Source organism: Euleptes europaea, chromosome 14, assembly GCF_029931775.1.
Source record: "Euleptes europaea isolate rEulEur1 chromosome 14, rEulEur1.hap1, whole genome shotgun sequence".
Taxonomy (NCBI): domain Eukaryota; kingdom Metazoa; phylum Chordata; class Lepidosauria; order Squamata; family Sphaerodactylidae; genus Euleptes; species Euleptes europaea.
The window spans coordinates 4,839,105-4,858,809 of record NC_079325.1 but is presented as its reverse complement, the minus strand read 5'-3'; the positions used below and the strand labels follow the sequence as shown (position 1 = coordinate 4,858,809).

Genomic DNA, 19,705 nt, shown 5'->3' with positions numbered 1-19,705 from the left:
TCATGAACGGCTCTGTCGCAGGGCATCACAGACTGTGACTGGCATCACAGACGGCGACTTCTCTTGCCGTCTTTGGATCACGTCAGCTGGCACTGAAAAGCAACATGGCCGACTGCCCCCCCCCCGACCCCATACAGAACTCCTCTTGCATTCCACTCTGTTATTTCCTGTCCAGATCCAGACAAACGCCTGTAGGCTGCAGATTTAGTAAGGAACACATTCTACATAAGCTAAGCCTCTCTCTTAACACCACTACCCCTTCTCTTTGTGGAAAAGATTTGTGTGGTCCTCTGGATCCCACGAGCCGATGCTGCTGGGACCGGCAAATGCAGGGAAAACCAAACATGCAGAAATATTTCAAGACTCTTGCGGTTGACACTACATCAGCGGAGGCTATTTAAAGGCCGCCTGTAAGAAGATGAAAAAAGTGGGCAGTATCCTTTGACTGCAGGAAGCTCTGTCTCTCCACTAGACAGGGGCTGCCACGTCTCAAATGCGCTGCCGCCTCAGACGCCGCAAAACCTGCTCTGAGCCTAGTACACGTCACACATCAACAAGGGCAGAGTTCAAACCGGCACTTTCGAAAAAGCAATTTTTGCAATCATTTCATAGTTCTTCGGAACTGTTGTCTAGCAAAGGAGCCAAACTTTTTGGGGTTGCTACAAGGGGGGGAGCTTTTGTCATAAGACACAAAAGCCCCACAGGAAGGTGCAGGATGACTGCTAAGCCTGCCTAGGACTTCCGTGGACAACGAACGCACTTACCTACTTCCTCAGCGGGACCAGGCTTCCTTCCTTCCTCCGAACGCTCTCAAAAAGGTCAGAAGGCCACGAGGCTTCTCAATGCAGCTAAGGCGATGCACCGCGTCAAAGAGCCCCGATGGCGGGGTTGCTGAGTTCTGCCACAGTCTATGCGCTGAAAGCAGGGAACACTCAAGCGCTCAGCAGCGCCCGGTTCTCAAGAAAGAAGAACCCCGACACAGGCCGGAGGGTTCAGCCTCTCCAAGGCCTCCAATCCCAGGAGGGTGGAAGGCACAGCTGACCAAAGGACCTGGAGCAGAGGCCCAACTAAGAGCAAGAAGGCAGTGGATAACAGCTGACCTTAGACAAGGGGGAAAGGACATCCAAGCAGGAGGAAACGGCTGAAACCTCTCCCTTGGCTGAGAAACTGCACCCAGCAGCAGATGCTCTGCAAAGCCTGAGCCGAAAAACACAATAGTGAAAAGGCCCAAATCGAGTACCGTGAGCCACAGAGGGGTGGGGGGAGGGGAGGACACGTCACACGCAGCCTAGAGATGTCCCTCGACACACTGACATCTGCTTGGAATTCACAGCACAAAACACGACATTTGACCTCTGGCCCACCAGCACTGGGACAGAGAAACCTTCCGTAAACACACCCTCTCCTCTCAAACTAGAAAACAGGAGTGTGTGTGTGTGGCGGGGGGGGGGGGGGAGGACAACAACTCCAAAAGACACACAGACTGTAGAAGACATACCTATCTGCTCCCTTGCATTCCGCTTGCTTTGAAACCTGGAATCGGATAAAACCCTGACGACCGATTCCCTGTAGAGGCAGGCAGGACTTCGCAGGAAGTCCCTCAAGGAGCCGTTACCTCCTCTAGTTATAAGCTGGGCAGAGACCACCCAGGTGGGTCGATGCACAGGAGTGTCCCAGGTGGGGCTGGGGGTGTGCTATGTGGCCACGTGGGCAGGGGAGGAAATGGAGACGAATTCCCGGAGGATATTTTTGGCCATGTCAATATTGTTATGGGCGATGAGCAGCGCTTTCTGGATGTCCTGATAGGAGTAGCCTTGGCTCATGAGGTTCTCAATCTCGCCGGAAAGCTGAGGGGGGGCTGCAGCAACGGGCCCCGCCACGGCCCCCTGCAGGCAGCTGCCTGCTTTCCGCTCGGAGTTTATCCTCCGCGGCAAGGGCTTCGGCGGCCTCTCTGGCACCTGGGAGCTCTCTGAGAAACCTGAAGGAGAAAGAACCAATGTGATTAACAGGAACAGCAGGGAGGGAGAGACAGAGAGAGGACAAGGGCACAAGAGAGAGCCATGTTTACTGCTCCCTGACCCAGAATACATTAATTTAAGCCTGGGGTTTGCACACATTTCTATTAAGACTTCCAACTTCACATGAACACATAGAGCTGCCTTATACTGATTCAGACCCTTGGTTTATCAAAGTCAGTATTGTCTGCTCAGACTGGCAGCAGCTCTCCAGGGTCTCAGGCTGAGGTCTTTTACATCACCTACTTGCCTAGTCCCTTTAACTGGAGATGCCAAGGATTGAACCTGGAACCTTCTGCATGCCAGGCAGATGCTCTACAAGCTGAGCCACAGCCCCTCCCCTAACTTCAAGGTTACTCCTCTCACTGAGGAACACAAAGGGCTCCGGATCTGTCCTTCTCCATGGACTCCGTGCAGTCCCATGTATGGGTTCTGCGCCTATGCAGAAATAAGTTCTGGAACATTCTAGAGCTCTGGCTCGTGAACATGGTGCCAAAACGGCCTCCATTAAGACAAGAGCTCTGATTCTGGAGAGGGACTGTGGTTCAGCAGGAAAGCCTCTGATTCACATGCAGGTCTTTTGGTCATAAGAACATAGGAAAGGCCATGCTGGATCAGACCAAGGCCCATCAAGTCCAGCAGTCTATTCACACAGTGGCCAACCAGGGACCTCTAGGGAGCCCACAAACAAGACAACTGCAGCAGCACCATCCTGCCTGTGTTCCACAGCACCTAATATAATGGGCATGCTCCTCCGATCCTGGAGAGAATAGGATGGATCATGAGTAGTATCCATTTTTACTAGTAACTGGTATGGTCAGTCCCTGGTATGTCCAGTTGAAAAGGATTAGGCAGGAGATGCTGTGAAAGACCTTTGCCCAAGATCCTGGACAGCCAGGGCGTCAGAGCTGATAAGACCGACCTTGACGGAGCAAGGGCCTGACTCACTGTCCGGCAGCTTCCTGTGTTCATGAGTCAAAGGGAGGAACGAGCACCTTCCCATTCAGTTCTCTTCTCATCGCTGCTAGTTCGCTTTCTCCCTTCTGCTTTTGAATCTGTCCTCTTGTGGATTAGAAGGTGGGGCTCGCAGGTTTGCCCCAATCCAAACCAAACATGACCGGCTAAATGTTGAGAACAGCTCAGGCAACGAGAAGGCACAGGCCTGCCCTACACAGGCCAGGAAGCCATTCAAAAAAGGAGCAGAGAGCTTGTCCACACGTGCGCCTCCATCAGCTGCATGTGAACGCAGACTCACATAAAAACAAACACTGTGCCGGAGGCTGGCTCATTCGCACAAGCGAGTCAACACTGATGCTGCAGTTGTGAAGTGAGGGGCACGCGTTTGTGGGCCAAGCCCAGCTGAGAGTTCAGAGGCTGTCAATGAACCCCAGCAAGAAGGATCCAAGAAAACAGATCCCACAGTCTCTCTTGGCAGTCCTTCCCATTATGCAACTGGATCCTGCAGACTGGAAATGTTTCCTAAAACTGGAGTTCTCTTTGGCACCTGAAGCGGATACCCGCTGATCTCTGTCCCCTTGTCTCAAAGGTGAACAGATTTTGTCCTTTTGTAACAAACACACAAACTTATGTAGCCAGGCACCCTCAGCCTCTCCTCATCCACCTCCCTTTTTCTCTTCTGCCTTTCAGGATTATCACCCGCCCCCGTGCAGAGCGACAAGGGCCAAGATTAAGTACCTGCCAGAACCTCTGCATCCAGAGACACGCGATTGAAGGCGGAGGCTGCGTTGGAAATATCAGACAGTGTACGACGCGCCAGAGTCAAGGGGATGGGCGGCCTGGGCACGTCATAGCCGTCTTCTTCGTTCTCCGACTCCTCGGGGCCGTTGCTTGCGTTGGCGCCTGCTGGGTCTCCCCCCTCTTGAAACAAGAACAAAGACAAAAGCCACACACCATTAACTTCAACCCCGCTTCCTGAAAACACATTCACAGGGGAAACGACTCGAAGGGGGAACACTCAAATCCCCGAAGGAGAGGAAGCGGCACAGAAAGGATCGGAGCAATGAACAGCAGGCAAGGAAAGGCTTTCAAAATATCGCTGAGCTGGTGGGAATCACATGCAAACACATACATTTTTAAAAAAAGTTTCCTTTTATCAGCACCTTGGTTTTTCAGTTCGCAGTCATGAGAACTTCCATGGGGAAAAGAGCTTGGAAGAAAACAATTTTTTTCCCCTCTTGGTGACACCAAATCTGCTTCAGGAAACTCACCAGGAACGCTGGCAGTCTCAGAGCCAGAAGGCACTGCCTGGGAGTGTATGTTGAACATGGCTTCATAGGTACACCCATCCAGTTCCTGGTCACACTCCAACACTCTGCACAAAGCATAAAGGACATTTGCTTCAGTAACTTGGCTGCCTCCTGCAGCAGGGCAAGCAAGATGTACGGTACTCAGGCCTGCATCACAAAGTGCAGGGATGTAGGTGCATCATGAAAGGGGGCTCTTTTCATCCCGTGCATTGCTCACAAAGCTCTATAGCTGTCTAACAGAACACTGTCAACCACCCCTAACTCCAAACCCCAGTTTCACACCTGGGTGGTGGTGGGGGAGAATTCACCATGAAAAGATTTTGCTGCATTCTTGCTAGAACAAATCTTGCAAGATCTTAGAAAAGCATGAAATTCCCTGATTTAAATAATTGGCTTGATAAGGTTAAAGAAACCTATGCTTTAATTAAGTTGACATATCATAATGACAAAAATATGGAAGAACTGGACGTTTGCTGGAATGTAACAATCTCAAGGATGGAAAAAACACTCCAATGTTTAAATCGCAGCGAGGGAGTGATGTAATAATCATCAAATTTTAGATAAATAGATAGTGTATTGCTTAGTTCACTGGTAAGAATATTTAGTTATATTAGCAGCATGGTTTTAGTTTATTTTCAAGAATTTGTAATGTTATATTGTTATAATGTTATATTTCTGTTTTATTGTTATATTCTTATTTTCTCTTAATAAATATTTCTTAAAAAAGATTTTGCTTCATTCCTTTTGAAAGGCCACAGTGCCTCACTGGAGAGCTGGCAGGCTGCTCCACCGGAGTAATCTTTGGAATGATTCTCTCCAGCATGAATAGCTCTGGTTGCTTCCACGCACAGCGTCGCATTTCAGGGCTCTGGATCCCGAACATTCAGCACGGGCAACCGACTCGGTAAGAGTCATATCTGGCCGATTTTGCAATATCAAGAAGGATCTAAAGGATCTGAAGCACGCCAGTGTTGCTGTCAAGGAGTCATCTTTTGGGCAAGGAGCAAGACCTTCACAAGGCTCCTCCCTGGGTTCTGGAGGCGGGGCTTTAGAAGTCTTCAATGGCACGTTCATACGAATGCAAACTGGGTGGGGCTTTGGGTCTGAGCATTAGAGCCCGCTTAACAGCCTTGGAAAGGAGCAAGCAAGCAAGTTAATCCCTGGCAGGCGAGCCTAACACGGAGCCAACGCGCTCTCTTGAATAGGTCCCCTCACCGTGAACTCGGAGCCACCTCCAAAGGCAATTTGGCCTCCTGCTTTGGTACGGCGCAGCCAGGCGGCACAAGGGGCAGGGAGGACGGCGACATGTATTCGGTGTCTTCATCGTTCTCCGTGTGCTCTCCGGGGGGCAGCTTTGACACAGCCAACGGCCTGCCGGGATGGAGCAGATTGGAGAGTGTTCACAAAGACAGAGCTTCGTGAAGTCAAAACGGTACCCAATGAGCCACTGGCCTGACATCCATAGTCAGAAATCAAATCCCCCATAATGCTGTACTGTGCTAATGGCAAGGCTTCTTCCGGCATTACAAAACAACAGCCCCAATCAGCCAATTTCCCCACCCGCAAAGAGGAGACAGCTTCCTCTTAGCAGAATTCTCCCTCGCTGTGTCTGAAGATCTGCCTGATTGTTTACAACTGACACATGGAGAGATTCTCAGTTCTTTCGGTGAATCGTCTTGCATAAAATATATCTCCAAAGGGGGAAAAAACCACCACATTTTAAATGACAAAAACTGTTATCAAGATAGAGACAAGAAAACAATACAAAGCCAGCAGTGCACTTTTCCATTATTTTGGCTTCTGCAGTTCAGAAAAAATGCAGGTCTGAACTGCAGAAGTCAGCACGTAAAATGATGAAACACATGAGGAAAAAAAAGATCAGCCACCAACCACTGACTATATAAACCAACCTGATGGCTTAATTGTAATTCTGAGACATTTCTGTCAAAAGCCTCCCCTGGAAAACATACCTTACAGCAAGGGAATAGATGGCATTGGCAGAAGAGGAGGGCTTTATTTTAGAATGCTCACTGTCCGAGCCAGCCGGCAGCCCACTGGGTTGAGCCTGCAAGAAAACGCCATGTCAAATGCCACCACTGGCAGGAGGTTTGATCAAAAGACATCCTCACTAAGACCTTGCTTATCTCCCTCCTGTAAGAGGTTGTTCCTAGACAGCACCTGTTAGCTGCTCCAAGAAACCACTACGTGACAGCAAGACAAATGCTTGCCATCAGGCCTATTTGTCTGGCACCCTTGAACCAGCTATTGTACAGTGAAAAAGACACCCCAACCAATATGGACTGGGGGGGGGAAGAGTTCAAGGAGGCTCTTGGATGACATATATGAGCCACTGCAAGGTATAAAGCAGAGGAAGCTGGACGGGGGGTGGGGGTGGGGGAGGCTGCCTACGTAACTGTTAAAGACAGAGTTAAAGCTCTTAAAACATGTTAACAATTTGTAAGCAAACCTGCCATGAAGACACTTCACTGAATCCCAGATACTGCCTAGCACAGCAGTTAAAATGGTACCAACAGCAATGCCACTACAAACTGTTTGGGAAGGGGCAGTAGCTCAGTGGTAGAGCATCTGCTTGGCATGCAGAAGGTCCCAGGTTCAACCTCTGACATCTCCAGATAAAAGGGTGATGTGATGTGAAAGACCTCTACTTGAGACCCTGGAGATCTGCTGCTGTTATGAGTAGACAATACTGACTTTGATGGACCAAGGGTATGATTCAGTATAAGGCTGCTTCATATGTTCTTCATGTGTTACTGAGTACAGCAGACATAGGAATGGGGCGGGGGGTATCTCCACATGGTTCCAACAGGCATCTCCTTCCAAAGGGGGCTTCCAAAGCTGCTTGCCACCCACTCTGTCACTGACTTTGTACAAGTTTCGGGCCCAGGAATCGACCTACTTGACGGGTGAGACAGGTCACTCAGTAGGGAGAGATCACACAAATGTACACTTCTACTGGCCACATCATGTTATGCTGCACACATGGGGGAAAGGCATGTACACACATTCACAAGCTCTCCCAACATATAAAGAGAGCCAGTTGAGTGTACAGACCAGCTACCAGGCGGTAACTGCTCTGAATGATCTCACCAGGTTAGAGGCAGACAAATGGGGCTGTACTCCCCTAAGGTGAAAAACAAACATTTAATAAATTTACTCCATCTTTAAGAAGTCCTTCAGGACTATACACAAGAGCAGGGCAGCAAGAGATGGTGGTCTGTTGGTCCAGGATGCACTCACCACGGTGGTGTCTAGGCTGAGGGTGCTCCCGTGTCTATGAGCATCCACTCTGGCATCCATCTGAGAAGGCAGCGAGAACGGGAGTGAGTGGCGGTTGGTCAGCTCCCTGGTTGCCCAAGGCTCGCTGGGACTTAGCGCTATCCCTGGGGCTTTGGGGATCGGCCGCAACGGCCACAGCTCCCCTTGGCGGGTAGAAGGCATGAGGGGTAACTTGTCCCGGGAAAGGCAGTCTCCTGGCGTGCAGGGCAGGGGCCGCCTCTGGGGCCGCGTGTCTGCCGCCGCGATGGAATGTGGCCTGTCCGGAGGTGGCGGCGGCGGGAGATCTCGATGCGTCGGGGGGATCGGCAAAGGTTTGTCTTTGTGAAGGGAACCAGGCATGACCTGCAAAACGACAAATAAGAAAACAGCAAGTATTACAATTGAGGATGGGTCTTGTAACCAGTTTCATAGGGTAGCCGTGTTGGTCTGCAGCAGAACAGCTAGATTCAAGTCCAGTGGCTCCTTAGAGACCAACAAGATTTTTTGGAAGTATGAGCTTTTGAGAGTCAACGACTTGTTATCTGATGGAGGGAACTTTGACTCTAGAAAGCCCCAAAAACACCTTGTTGGTTTCGAAGGTGCTACTGGACTCGAGTCTTGTAATCAGGATATTGGATTCTCAGATTAACTTGATCCTTGTAGCTGCTTCAGAAGTCAAGACAGAAGAAACTGAGAAAGGAGCCCCGCAAAGGCACCCTCGGCATAGTTAAGGAAGGGTATAAAACAAAGCGGGTTCCCATCCACACAGTCATACTGCTGAAAACCAAGCATCAGGCAAAATGCCAGTCCAATGCTTAAGGAAGCATGAAGTTTGATGGTGTAAGGTGCCATCCAGTCACAGCTGATTTATGGCGACCCCCATAGGGTTTTCAAGGCCAGAGAGACTCAGAGGTGGTTTGCCATCGCCTGCCTCTGGGTAACAACCCTGTACTTTCTTGGTGGTCTCCCATCCAAGTACTAACCAGCTTCCAAGATCTGAAGATACTGGGCTAAGCCTGGACGATCCAGGTCAGGGTGCCTGACGTTTAGCTGGATTAATAATTAAGCTCTCGGCAAACACCCCCATTGTGTGAAGGGGAGAAAAGAGATTAACCAGACAATGGAAGAGTTGCCATCACCAGATTGAGAAGGAAGATAAAGACAGGATAAGATCACAGCCAGGAAGGCTTCATGCTCTCCCAACTTCATCACCCTACAACAGAAAGTGAGACGGGCTTCATACCTTAGAAGTGGTCCCTGGACTCGAAGCTCCAGGTGGGTTAGATACTCGCTGCTGCAGAAGATCTAATCGTGGGGGTACCGGGGGGAGTGACGCCTGCGGAGCTATTGAAAACGGAGAAGGAGGACGCTCCACCTGCACAGAAACAAAAACGTAACCATTCACACCCAACATAAAGGAACTGTTCTGCTGCATCGATAGATCTGCATGCCACACTTGCTCTGGAGCAGCAACAGAGGCTTTTTTACCACTAGATGGCAGCTTCAATGTGTTCAGTACACCCCCACCTAATGTAGGTCTCTGCCACAATGCCAAGCTAACCCACAGCGCTCATTTGTGTTCCTTCAATCCAAAGCAGATGCGATCACGGAGAAGTTCCAACAATTATCTCAGACAATGCCAACGGCATTTTTATCTACGATGGCCAACATATGCATGCACAATGGTCAATAAACAGAAAAGGGCGGGGAGAAGACCCAATCTGAAAAACCAAAAGCTGGGCCTTCATCAGTGGTCAGATACAATCCCATATAACGCAATATCCACAAACAATATACAAATGTATCACAATATACAAACAGAATTATAACAGCCCGGGTATGTGTGTAGGGGTGTGCATACTCATTTTTTCAGGTTGATACGAGCATGCACACTCTGTATGGGAGACTAATATAGCCCGGAGTAGAACAACTTGCAGTTATTCCACCTTAGTGGGCTTTCAAATTTGAAAATTGATATACACCCCTACACAAATACCTGGATTTTATAATTCTGGATTGTATCTGACCACTGATGAAGGCGAGTTGGCCAAAACGCGTATGGTGTGTGGTTTAATTTTATCAACCTTAATAGCTGCTGTTGTGCTTTGTTTTATAAATTTTAATGTTTTTAACCCTGATGTAAGCCCCCTAAAATAAATATATGTCTATATAACATTATTTTATCTTTTTCCACCCAACCTTTCGGTACCCAACATATGGATGCTGCCAAGAAGTGCTAGAAAAATGTCAAAAGTATGTCCAACATTTAGGGTTGTCAGGTGCCCGCTGCTGGTGGGCAAGCCCCCGGTAAAGTGCCCCTCTGCCCGCCGACCAGCTGAGGGTTAGCAGGCAATCTGTGCAACCGGAGAAACGTCACTTCCGGTTCACATCCGGAAGTGCCGCATTGCAAAGGGCCGGTTTCTACTCAAACTCCCAGTTTGAGTGATAAAGGCCTCTTGCGATGCGACACTTCCGGGTGTAAAATGCATCACAAGGGGCCGTTTTACATTCAAACTGGGAGTTTGAGTGGAAACCGGCCCTTTGCAATGCAGCACTTCCAGATGTGAACCAGAAGTGATGAAGCACTTCCGGGCGCACGCGACCCCCCCCCACCTCCACTCTAAAAACCTCCCGCCGAAGAAGAGGGACCTGGTAAGTCTACCAACATTTATTACCAGTCCCCCCCGCAAAGAGCACTAGACCTGGAACTAAACACAGCGATTACCTTGGCACCAACTAGTTCTTTCATCATGAACAGAGATTCGTCAGCTCTGTCGTCATCGTCGTCATCATAGTTTGGGGAGGGGGCCCCTTCTGCACCTTGCCGCAGCAGCCCTCCCCCTCCTCTGGGATCAAATGGGTCAACCACGATGGGCTCGGTGCCTTTAATTTCACATCGGCAGAAGGGACAGCCCTGGCCCTCTGATTCCTGCAGGAAGTAAAAAAGGGGGAGACTAGAGTGTCCACAATTAGAGTCGGGAAACTTTTGACAGTAGCAGCACCTTGATACTAGAGAGGAAAGAGCAGGCACGCCACATTCCCACACAACTGCAGTGTGGTTGTCCAAATTATAATTTGACATTGTACCAGACAATTTATAATCCTGTGCCTACACAAGAGAAAAAAAGGGTGACAGACTATGGCACACACTGCCCAACATGTGCATGTCCCACCTTATCCAGGTACAGAGAGACACCGAAGAATGAGAAAAGTTGGTTTTTATATGCTGATTTCCTCTACCACTTAAGGAAGAATCAAACCGGCTTACAATCACCTTCCCTTCTCCCCACAACAGACACCTAGTGAGGTAGGTGGGGCTGAGAGAGTGTGACTACCAAGGTCATCCAGATGGCTTAATGTGTAGGAGTAGGGAAACAAATCTAGTTTACTAGATTAACCTATGCCGCTCATGTGGAGTGGGGAATCAAACCCGGTTCACCAGATTAGCGTCCGCCGTTCATGTGGAGGAGTGGCAAATCAAACCCGGTTGTCCAGATCAAAGTCCACCACTCCAACAACTTCTGCCATGCCTTGTTCAGCTGAGACTCAGGGTGTTAACCCAAATATTTGTGCAAAATTCAAGGCCCAGGGTAAATCTACACATTCAGACGTCCAGCTGCACAGAGCTGCTGATTTGCATTGAATACTGGGTGGCCTCAGCACACCCCACACAGACGTTTTCGTGAAGTACCAGCAGTAGCTCTGCCAAAACACAGTGAACACACACAGGCTGGCTGACAAACTGCAAAGGGGACAGGTTCCTCACCTGCCACGCCGTGAGGCAGGAAGTGCACATGAGGTGGCCACAGGGTTCGATCTTCACATCTTTGTCATTTTCGGCACAGATCTTACAGAGCTGGAAGGTGGAGCCCATCTCACAGTACAGTTCATATTGTTCCTGCAGGTAAGGGGGGGAAGAGATAACAGATGGAGGAGTCAAAACGTTTTCGGATTTACAAGTATCATAGAATCACAGAGTTGGAAGGGACCACCAGGGTCAACTAGTCCAGCCCCCTGCACAAGAAGGAGGTGGGATTCTGTTCTCACCTGTGTAACTTTAATGTGATCCTGAGGTGTGGGCTCACAGAGACCAGTCAAGTCAGGGTTCTGATTTCGCCCATCGGGATATAAGTAGCTACAGAGGAAAAGACAAGACAGTTCAACTGAGCCAGCGCGGAGTAATGGTTTGAGCATCAGACTAGGATCTGGGAGACCCAAGTTCGAATCCCCACTCTGCCATGGAAGCTTGCTGGGCGACCTTGGGCCAGTCACACCCTCTCAACCTAATCTACCCCACAGGGGTTGTTGTGAGGGTAAAATGGAGGAGAGGAGAATGATGTAAGGCACCTTGGGGTCCCCACTGGGGAGAAAGGTGGGGCATAAATAAAGTAATAAACAAATAAATTACCCTCTATAGTGGGATCAGCTGGGGATAGCACAATCGTAGCACATACTCTCAGCTGGGAAACTGGCTACTGGGTGGGAAGTTCCCTTTCAAAGAGGAACTTTCTTATCAAGGGGACGCTTACAAAAACCCAGAATGCTTAAAATAGCAGCTGGTGAACCACGATACAAGCTTTAGCACAAATGTGCTGAAACAGAACAAGCGCTCTCAGCCTCAGGCCCCTGTCCTAGCCAATTGCACTGGGACACTTTCACCCCAACAAGTGTGGGCGTGTTACAACTCTGCTCTTTGCAGCACCACCGGGCAGCCAAAATTGAAACGACCAGCTGAACCCAATATGTATTGCAAGAGCCGTCTAAATTACAGGCCCTCTCTCAAAATAATTATGCAGGTGCTTGAGTTAGAACTGAGTATGCTACGAGATTAAGGGTTTTGCAAACATGTAATAGCCCGAGCAGCCCAGAGTAGCCCAATCTTGTCAGAGCTCAGACGCTAAGCAGGGTTGGCACTTGGTTGGGAAACCACCAAGGAAGACGAGATCATCTGCTGAAGCGGGAGGGTGAGAGATTCAAAACTGATAAAAGGAAATATTTCTTCACACAATGCATAGTTAAATTGGGGAACTCCCTGCAGCAGGATGTGGTGATGGCTGCCAACTTGGAAGGCTTTAAGAGGGTAGTGGACATGTTCATGGAAGACAGGGATATTCATGGCTACTAGTAAAAATGGATACTAGTCATGATGCATACCTATTCTCTCCAGGATCAGAGGAGGTGGGACTTCATGGGGTCACCATGAGTCGGTTTTGACTCAATGGCACTCTTTACCTTTTGGCTATGGAATGAAGGCAGCCTGATAAATCCTGGGCAAGGAAAAGTCATCACTGATGCATTGCCACCAGAACACTGAAAATATCTACTCCACCTTTTAATGATAATGCAAGACTGCATCTGAAGAACATGGACTGACAGAATATGCAGGAGTCGCTATGAACTGTGCTGAGGAGCCACTTACAAGCCTTCCCTGAAGCCGTCAATCAGTGCTTGAAAGAGGGGTTTGTTGTGGGGGATTGTCTGAAGAATGTTTCCGTCGGCAGTGACATAACCGATTGCCCACTGACCCAATCGTGTACAGCTCAGCCGGAAAATGTAACTGCAAACAAAGGGAACACAGATTTCAATGCAGATTTCGCTACGCGCCAAATTACCAATGGGTGCAACCTTTACTTTCAGATTAGAAAGGTAAACCTTCAAGTTGGCACATCAGTTTCTGCAGATCAAAGGGAGACCACCCACAGCCAGAGAGGAGGAATTCAAACAGTATGTATGCTCCACCTAACATGAAACTCAGCCTCATCCATCACTGAAAAGATCCTCTTAACTTCTTTGATGTTAAAATTTACACATGAAGCTGCCTTATACTGAATCAGACCCTTGGTCCATCAAAGTCAGTATTGTCTACTCAGACCGGCAGCAGCTCTCCAGGGTCTCAGGTAGAGGTCTTTCACATCACCTGCTTGCCTAGTCTCTTTAACAGCAGATGCCGGAGATTGAACCTGGGACCTTCTGCATGCCAAGCAGATGTTCTTCCACTGAGCCACAGCCCCTCCAAAGTTAGCTTTGGATTATATGAGATTTCTCAAGGGAAGGCCTAAGACCCCAAATGAAAGGCAGGAATCTCATTCTAGGACTGGAAGACACAGCAGACACACTCTAGTCCTGCCACAGTCCGGCATTCCTCCTTGGAATCTGGACATTTTTCTTGGCTTCCAGGCATGTGTCTCTCTGTTTACAGACCCCCACCCACCTCTGTAATTTAAAATGCAGAGCGAGGGTTTGCTGACAAACACAAATTGCCTTCTGCAGCACTGGAAACTCTGGACCAGATGCTGCAAGCTGTAAAATAAGCACTTATTATGCAGTGCATCTCAACCATAAACCAGTATTGCTGTCTGCCGCACTCGCCACTGGGGTGAGCAGCAAAGGCCCCCACATGACTAGTCAAGAGGGCAAGTGCACCTGCCCGCACCCCCACAATCATAGCTTGAATACGATTCCCCATTCCAGGGAGAAACAGGGCAGATCTTTCCCCTGCCTCGGAGAACTAAAGGCCGGTAGCCCTTGAAGGCCAGAAGACACAAAGGCTCAAGCAGAGCTTACATAGCATTTCCCTGGCAGAGTACTGTGGCATAACTCTGCACGCTGCCCTGTAGTGAAAAGGAAAGATGAGTCATCGACTAGAGCATTATGGAGAATGTGCACTAGTTTCTCTCCCCGCCCTCAACCCCAGGGGCAACAGGAGAAAGTAGCCATGGCTGACCACCCTTACTGCAGGAGAGTTGCTTGAGGTCTCTGCAGTAACACTACAGAAGGGGAGGGGCCGTGGCTCGGTGGAACAGCATTTGCTCAGCACACAGAAGGTTCCCAGATTCAATGCCTGGCATCTCCAGTTAAAAGGCTCGAGGCAGTAAGGTCAATGGGAGAGACTTCTGCCTGAGATCCTGGAGAGCCGCTGCCAGTTTTGAGTAGACAACACTGACCTAGATGGACCAAATGGTCTGATTCAGCATAAAGCAGCTTCATGTATTCATTTAACACCACAGTGTGCCATACTGACCTTGAGGGACTAAACCGTCAAACAATCTGAGAAGGCTTTTTGGCTGAGAGGTGAACAAGACATTTTCTGAATGCAAAACAAACATTTATTACCATGCTTTAAAAAAAAATTAATTAGATTTCTACCCCACCCTCAGTCCCCGGCCAAAGCTGGGCTCAGGGCAACCATTATGTTAAACTTCCTCTGCCACAGCGGATGGTACATAATATGTCAAGGCAGCAAAAGGGATTCTGCCTTCAAGCACTCACCTGCCAGGTTTGTGAATGAATTTCTGAAGCCGCGCTTTGACCTCATCGTACGTCAAGAATGCCATGTAACCCGGGTGAGTCACTGCCAGGCTGTTCCAGTTCCTGAGCAAAGAGGACCAGGGCTGAAGACAAAGAGCAACATCAGTAACTAGTCAGCAACAGGAAAGCTGACCTCCTTCCCCCACTCCCCACCACCACCACCCTGAGAAAATTGCAATGCAGTTCACATCATCAGACTAGGCCTCCTTCACTGCATCCCATACAACCAGGCCCCATGTGTCATTAGTGAGAAGTAGCCCACTTCAGTTCAGGTGGCCTTATTTCCAAAGAAAGGTGTGCAGGATAAAAGTGCAAGGTTTTCCACAAGGTGACAGCAGTTACAACTTTTCTCTCATTTAGACTCACAAGCCTTTTTCTACTACAAAACAGAGGCTGGAAGGTTCCTAGCTTTCCCATCATGAGTTCAGATTTAGCTGGGATCTGAACTCACAGTGAATCTCAACCACTGGAGTACAAGAACTCTGACAAAGAGAGCCCACCATTTCACAGCACTCTTCGTGTCAAAGCTGCCCCAAGGGACTTGTGTCAGCATTTAAAACTCATATTTCTGGAAGTCTAAAATGGCAGACCAAAAGACCAGGAATTGGCTACCAGAGGAGAAGAGGGCCGTCTACACTAGAGGAGAGGGCTGAGCTAGTTTTGGTGCTGCGTGCTTAGGCCTACTAGTCCACCACATAAGAAATAACAATAGCAGGGACATACAACAGCACTTTGGAATAAAGAAGCTATTTCAATTGTTAAGCAACACCTGTGTTTTTAAGGAAACCGTGTTCTTTTCCTCTTACCTGGAACAGTCGTGTAAAGATATCAAATTCAAACACAGAAATGTAATCGTTACACGTCAAGTCAATTGTTGATTTCAACGCCATCGCCTCTAGGCCCGAACTTATAGGATGCACTTCATGTAGGGCCTGACGGAACATCTTCCAGGGGACAATGGTCCTGGCAGGAGACAAAGGAGCAGACCACCAATCAGTGCGCAAGTGGCTGACAAACATTTTCTGCCACAATGCTCTACATGCACATATGGATTCACAGCCCTGAGTGGAAGAGGAAAGGCAAATGCAGCTAAGATTTTTGCCTCAGAGGAACAGTTCAAGCAAGCTGACAAGAGAAGCTCTAATTTTTAATCTGTCAAAGCACTGATTGAATTGGCTTCCAAAGTGAACACATGAAGCTGCCTGATACTGAAGCAGACCACTGGTACATCACCCTCAGTATTTTCTACTCAGACTGGCAGCTGCTTAACTGGACATGTCAGGGATTCAACCTGGGACCTTCTGCTTGCGAAGCAGATGCTTTACCACTGAGCCATGGCCCTTCCCCACAAGTGCCTGCCTCTTTATTTGTGGAATGGCAAATACAAAAGGAAGCAGCAAAGCCTTCCATCTACGATAATCTCACTGTAAAAAGTCTAATTAACTGCTCTGACATTAAGCCAATGACAAGAGCATTGGGGGAAGGCAAGAAGAAAACCAATTGGATTTGAGTAAGGACTACAAGCAAGCATTTTGACAACCAGCAACTTTCAAGTATTTTTTCATAGACTTCCAACGCATAACAGAAGCTCTATGAGAAGAATTAATGATTCTGGCCTCCAGCTACACTTAACTTAATCTCTACAGAGACAACCATCTACTATTACAACAATTGAGCTCCCTGAAGCTGGAAATGTGTTAATTCCCCCATCTGACTAAAACAGAAAATACAAAATCCTGACCCAGCAGTAAGACAGAAGGCATACAACATCCTGATTGTTAATATGAAATTCTCGGTGGATAATATGCAGCGTAAAGGTTAATAACAGTGAAAGGGAGAAGCCACACCTTTGCACTCCTGGACTGTCTAGGTCAGGGGCATCAAACTCATTTGTTACGAGGGCCAGATATGACAAATATCACTTGGTTGGGCCGGGCCATGCTTTGCCAGCCCAGACCGGGACTATGGGGGAGTGGCTGCCTCAGCTGGTTCGTGGGATGGATAATAGCTTTCAAGGGGCTGGATCGGCTGGTCTAGTTAGTACTGATGATTCTCTTTGGTTCTACCAAAAATCACACTGGCACCAGCCTAGCAAAACAAACAAAACAAAACAAAAAGCGGACTCAAAGGCAGCAACACAGGTACAACCCCCATGATCTAGATGCCAGCAACACAGGAAACCTCATGTGTAAATCGACATCTAGTGATGTGAATGGCTCTTGCAGCAGAATCCAAGACTATGGAGCCATGAGCTAGTGGTAGTTACAGTGAGCCCTAGAAAGTGTTTGGGAAAATACTTAGAAGAGAGGCCAGCGGAAAAGTCCCTGAAGGTGGTGCTAGCAATTCTATTCCCCTAAAGCCCTCCCAGAGGGCTCCCCACAGGATTCCATCCTACGGTTTTGACTGATGTCAAAACAGGTAAGTCAAAATCAATCCCCCCAAAAGGGGGGGTTACACAGTAACAAATGTTAGGAACAAAGTATCAACAACCAATTGTGTAACTGTGTAACACAATTTGTACGTTTGTGTAGGTTTCTCTATCTCAGAAGACCTGTTATTCATTTAAGTCATCCTGAAGACTCGAGAAATATACCTCTGATGTTGGTTCTTGTAGGTTATCCGGGCTGTGTAACCGTGGTCTTGGTATTTTCTTTCCTGACGTTTTGCCAGCAGCTGTGGCAGGCATCTTCAACTGCCTGCCACAGCTGCTGGCGAAACGTCAGGAAAGAAAATACCAAGACCACGGTTACACAGCCCAGATAACCTACAAGAACCAATGAACTCTGACCATGAAAGCCTTCGACAATATACCTTTGATGTATTTATGTCGTTAATGATACAATAATACATTTTAATCATCCTCTGTTTGGCAATTTACTTTGTTGGGCCTATTACACAGTTGGTTGTTAAAACAGGTAAGTCAGACACGTTCAGCAGCTGTGAAGATGTCCTCAAGACTTGCCAGATCCCGAGTAGAAGATTTCTCGACTTACTTTTCCCCAAAAGCTTTTCTCCAGAACTCCGCCGCATCAGCCTTTGTGATCCGGAATGTGTCTCCCTGGAAGAGTCCACTTGGGAAAATGCCTTTCAGTTCTGCTAGCATGTGGCTGAAGATCAGGGATAGTTTTGTAAGGTTGCGCCTGGAAGATCACAAATGCATATTTGCCTTAAAATATGAAGCAAGGAGCCACTGGGAACGTGTATAAATTCCAAATGAGACTCAAAAATCCTACTTTCCTGCAGCCCTCCTACTTCACTTGTGTGTGTACAAGCGACACGTAAGAAAAGTAGGAGAGAAGCAGGAAGGTAGGATTTTAATGTCACATTTGGTGAGACTTTTTTGATGAAAACTGGATCTCAGTACACCCTAAACGCACAGCTCTTTGGACATGTAACTTTGCCTCACAAATCCTTTGTAGGCGAGAATTTTAGATACGCAACAGAAAAATCAGAAACACATTCAAGGCCCTGCAGGAACTCTATGATCAAGCTAGAATGCGAAAGCACTACTCAATATGTCATCATTATTTCATTACTTTTTCCTCCCATGACACCAGTTTGTGTGTATTTTATAATTTAGTCATACTTTATTAGGGGAATAATCCAGAGTGTCATTTCCTACTAACTGGTGCCTGGCCAAGCACAGGAAATGTACAGGAAGATTCAGGGTTCCAAAGGAAGCGAGGGTACTCAGAGGAAGCACCTTCAGCTCCCCAAAGACAGTGAAAAGGAAAGAAGGAGGAAGGAAGCCTGTGGAGTCAGAAATCCTGAAAGTAAATGGATGGTCAAGCTGGATTTTTGTGTGAGATCCATAATGTTTCCAGTTTCCAAGCCAGCAGGAGACATATTTATTTTTTGCATCATTTATGCTAGACTCTTCTCCCCCAGAGGGACCCAAAGTGGCTTATGCTGTTCTCCACATTCACATCACAACAACCTTGTAAGGCAGGTTAGACTGAGAGCGTGTGACTGGCTCAAGGTCACCCAGCAAGCTTCCATGGCACAGCAGGAATTCGAAACTGGGTCTCCTAGATCCTGGTCTGACAATCTGTTACACCACACTGGCTATATACTACCTAGTACTTTGACAGCAGATGCAAAGTCAGGCAAAAGCGTCCCTTTGCAAGGAAACTTTGACCTAGTTCATTATTTCCGCAAACCAAAACCCAAGGCACTCGGAAGAGTGAAGATTCAGTGTGTGGATGTTACCTTTTACGTATACGTTTCTACTTTTACAACGCCCTCTCCAACTATGAAAATCACTCTGCATGCATAAAACAGAGTTTTATAATAAGAGCAAGGATTTAGATCCAAATGCCAGGAGGGGCGGTCTTTATTAAGAAACAATGCTGTGCATTAAGCAGCTTGTACAAATGAAACATAAAATGAGATAAAGCTGTAACCCCCTCCCCCGCCCACACACAACCCATGAGCCCACATCTCCCTCCCATCAATGGACTCATCGGCATCTGCACAGAAGCTACTGTTGCCCTGTGCTCATTACTGATATTTAGAGTGGGGGGGCTTGTTTTTTGTGCCTAACTTGCTTAATCTCCAGTGCCAGACTACAGTTTGTGCCTATCTCATTAGCCAGTACTTTCCTTAAAGCTCTGTGCAGTTTTTGCCAAACAATACGGTGAGGCAATTAGAAGGGTTCATCTTGGTTGATACCTACAAGTTTTTTGGAAAAGCAGGCAAAAATTCCCAAGCGAATACCGCTAATGCCCCCACAACACACAAAGTCATGTAGTTTTGCTTTGTTTACCAGCAACATAAAAAGGGTCCTCAATACTTATGAATATTGGAAGAGCTCGGCAGGATCAGACCGGTAGTTAGGGT

At 47.9% G+C, this 19,705-nt stretch overlaps 1 protein-coding gene across 1 annotated transcript in view; it reads right to left on the bottom strand.

Annotated features, from left to right (window-relative positions):
* Positions 1–1,455: 1,455 nt before the first annotated feature.
* The window catches only part of CBL (Cbl proto-oncogene), a 56,528-nt gene continuing 38,278 nt past the window's right edge, over positions 1,456–19,705 (bottom strand). Inside the window, exons 3-16 of the mRNA XM_056860721.1 lie at positions 17,860–18,006; positions 15,673–15,829; positions 14,828–14,949; positions 12,978–13,115; positions 11,606–11,693; positions 11,325–11,456; positions 10,284–10,487; positions 8,802–8,933; positions 7,541–7,921; positions 6,253–6,347; positions 5,498–5,653; positions 4,244–4,347; positions 3,711–3,893; positions 1,456–1,978 (exon numbers count right to left, since the gene is read on the bottom strand). Coding sequence (XP_056716699.1) covers positions 1,695–1,978; positions 3,711–3,893; positions 4,244–4,347; positions 5,498–5,653; positions 6,253–6,347; positions 7,541–7,921; positions 8,802–8,933; positions 10,284–10,487; positions 11,325–11,456; positions 11,606–11,693; positions 12,978–13,115; positions 14,828–14,949; positions 15,673–15,829; positions 17,860–18,006 — 2,323 coding nt within the window. The 3' untranslated portion in view covers positions 1,456–1,694. The remainder of the gene's footprint in view (positions 1,979–3,710; positions 3,894–4,243; positions 4,348–5,497; positions 5,654–6,252; positions 6,348–7,540; positions 7,922–8,801; positions 8,934–10,283; positions 10,488–11,324; positions 11,457–11,605; positions 11,694–12,977; positions 13,116–14,827; positions 14,950–15,672; positions 15,830–17,859; positions 18,007–19,705) is intronic.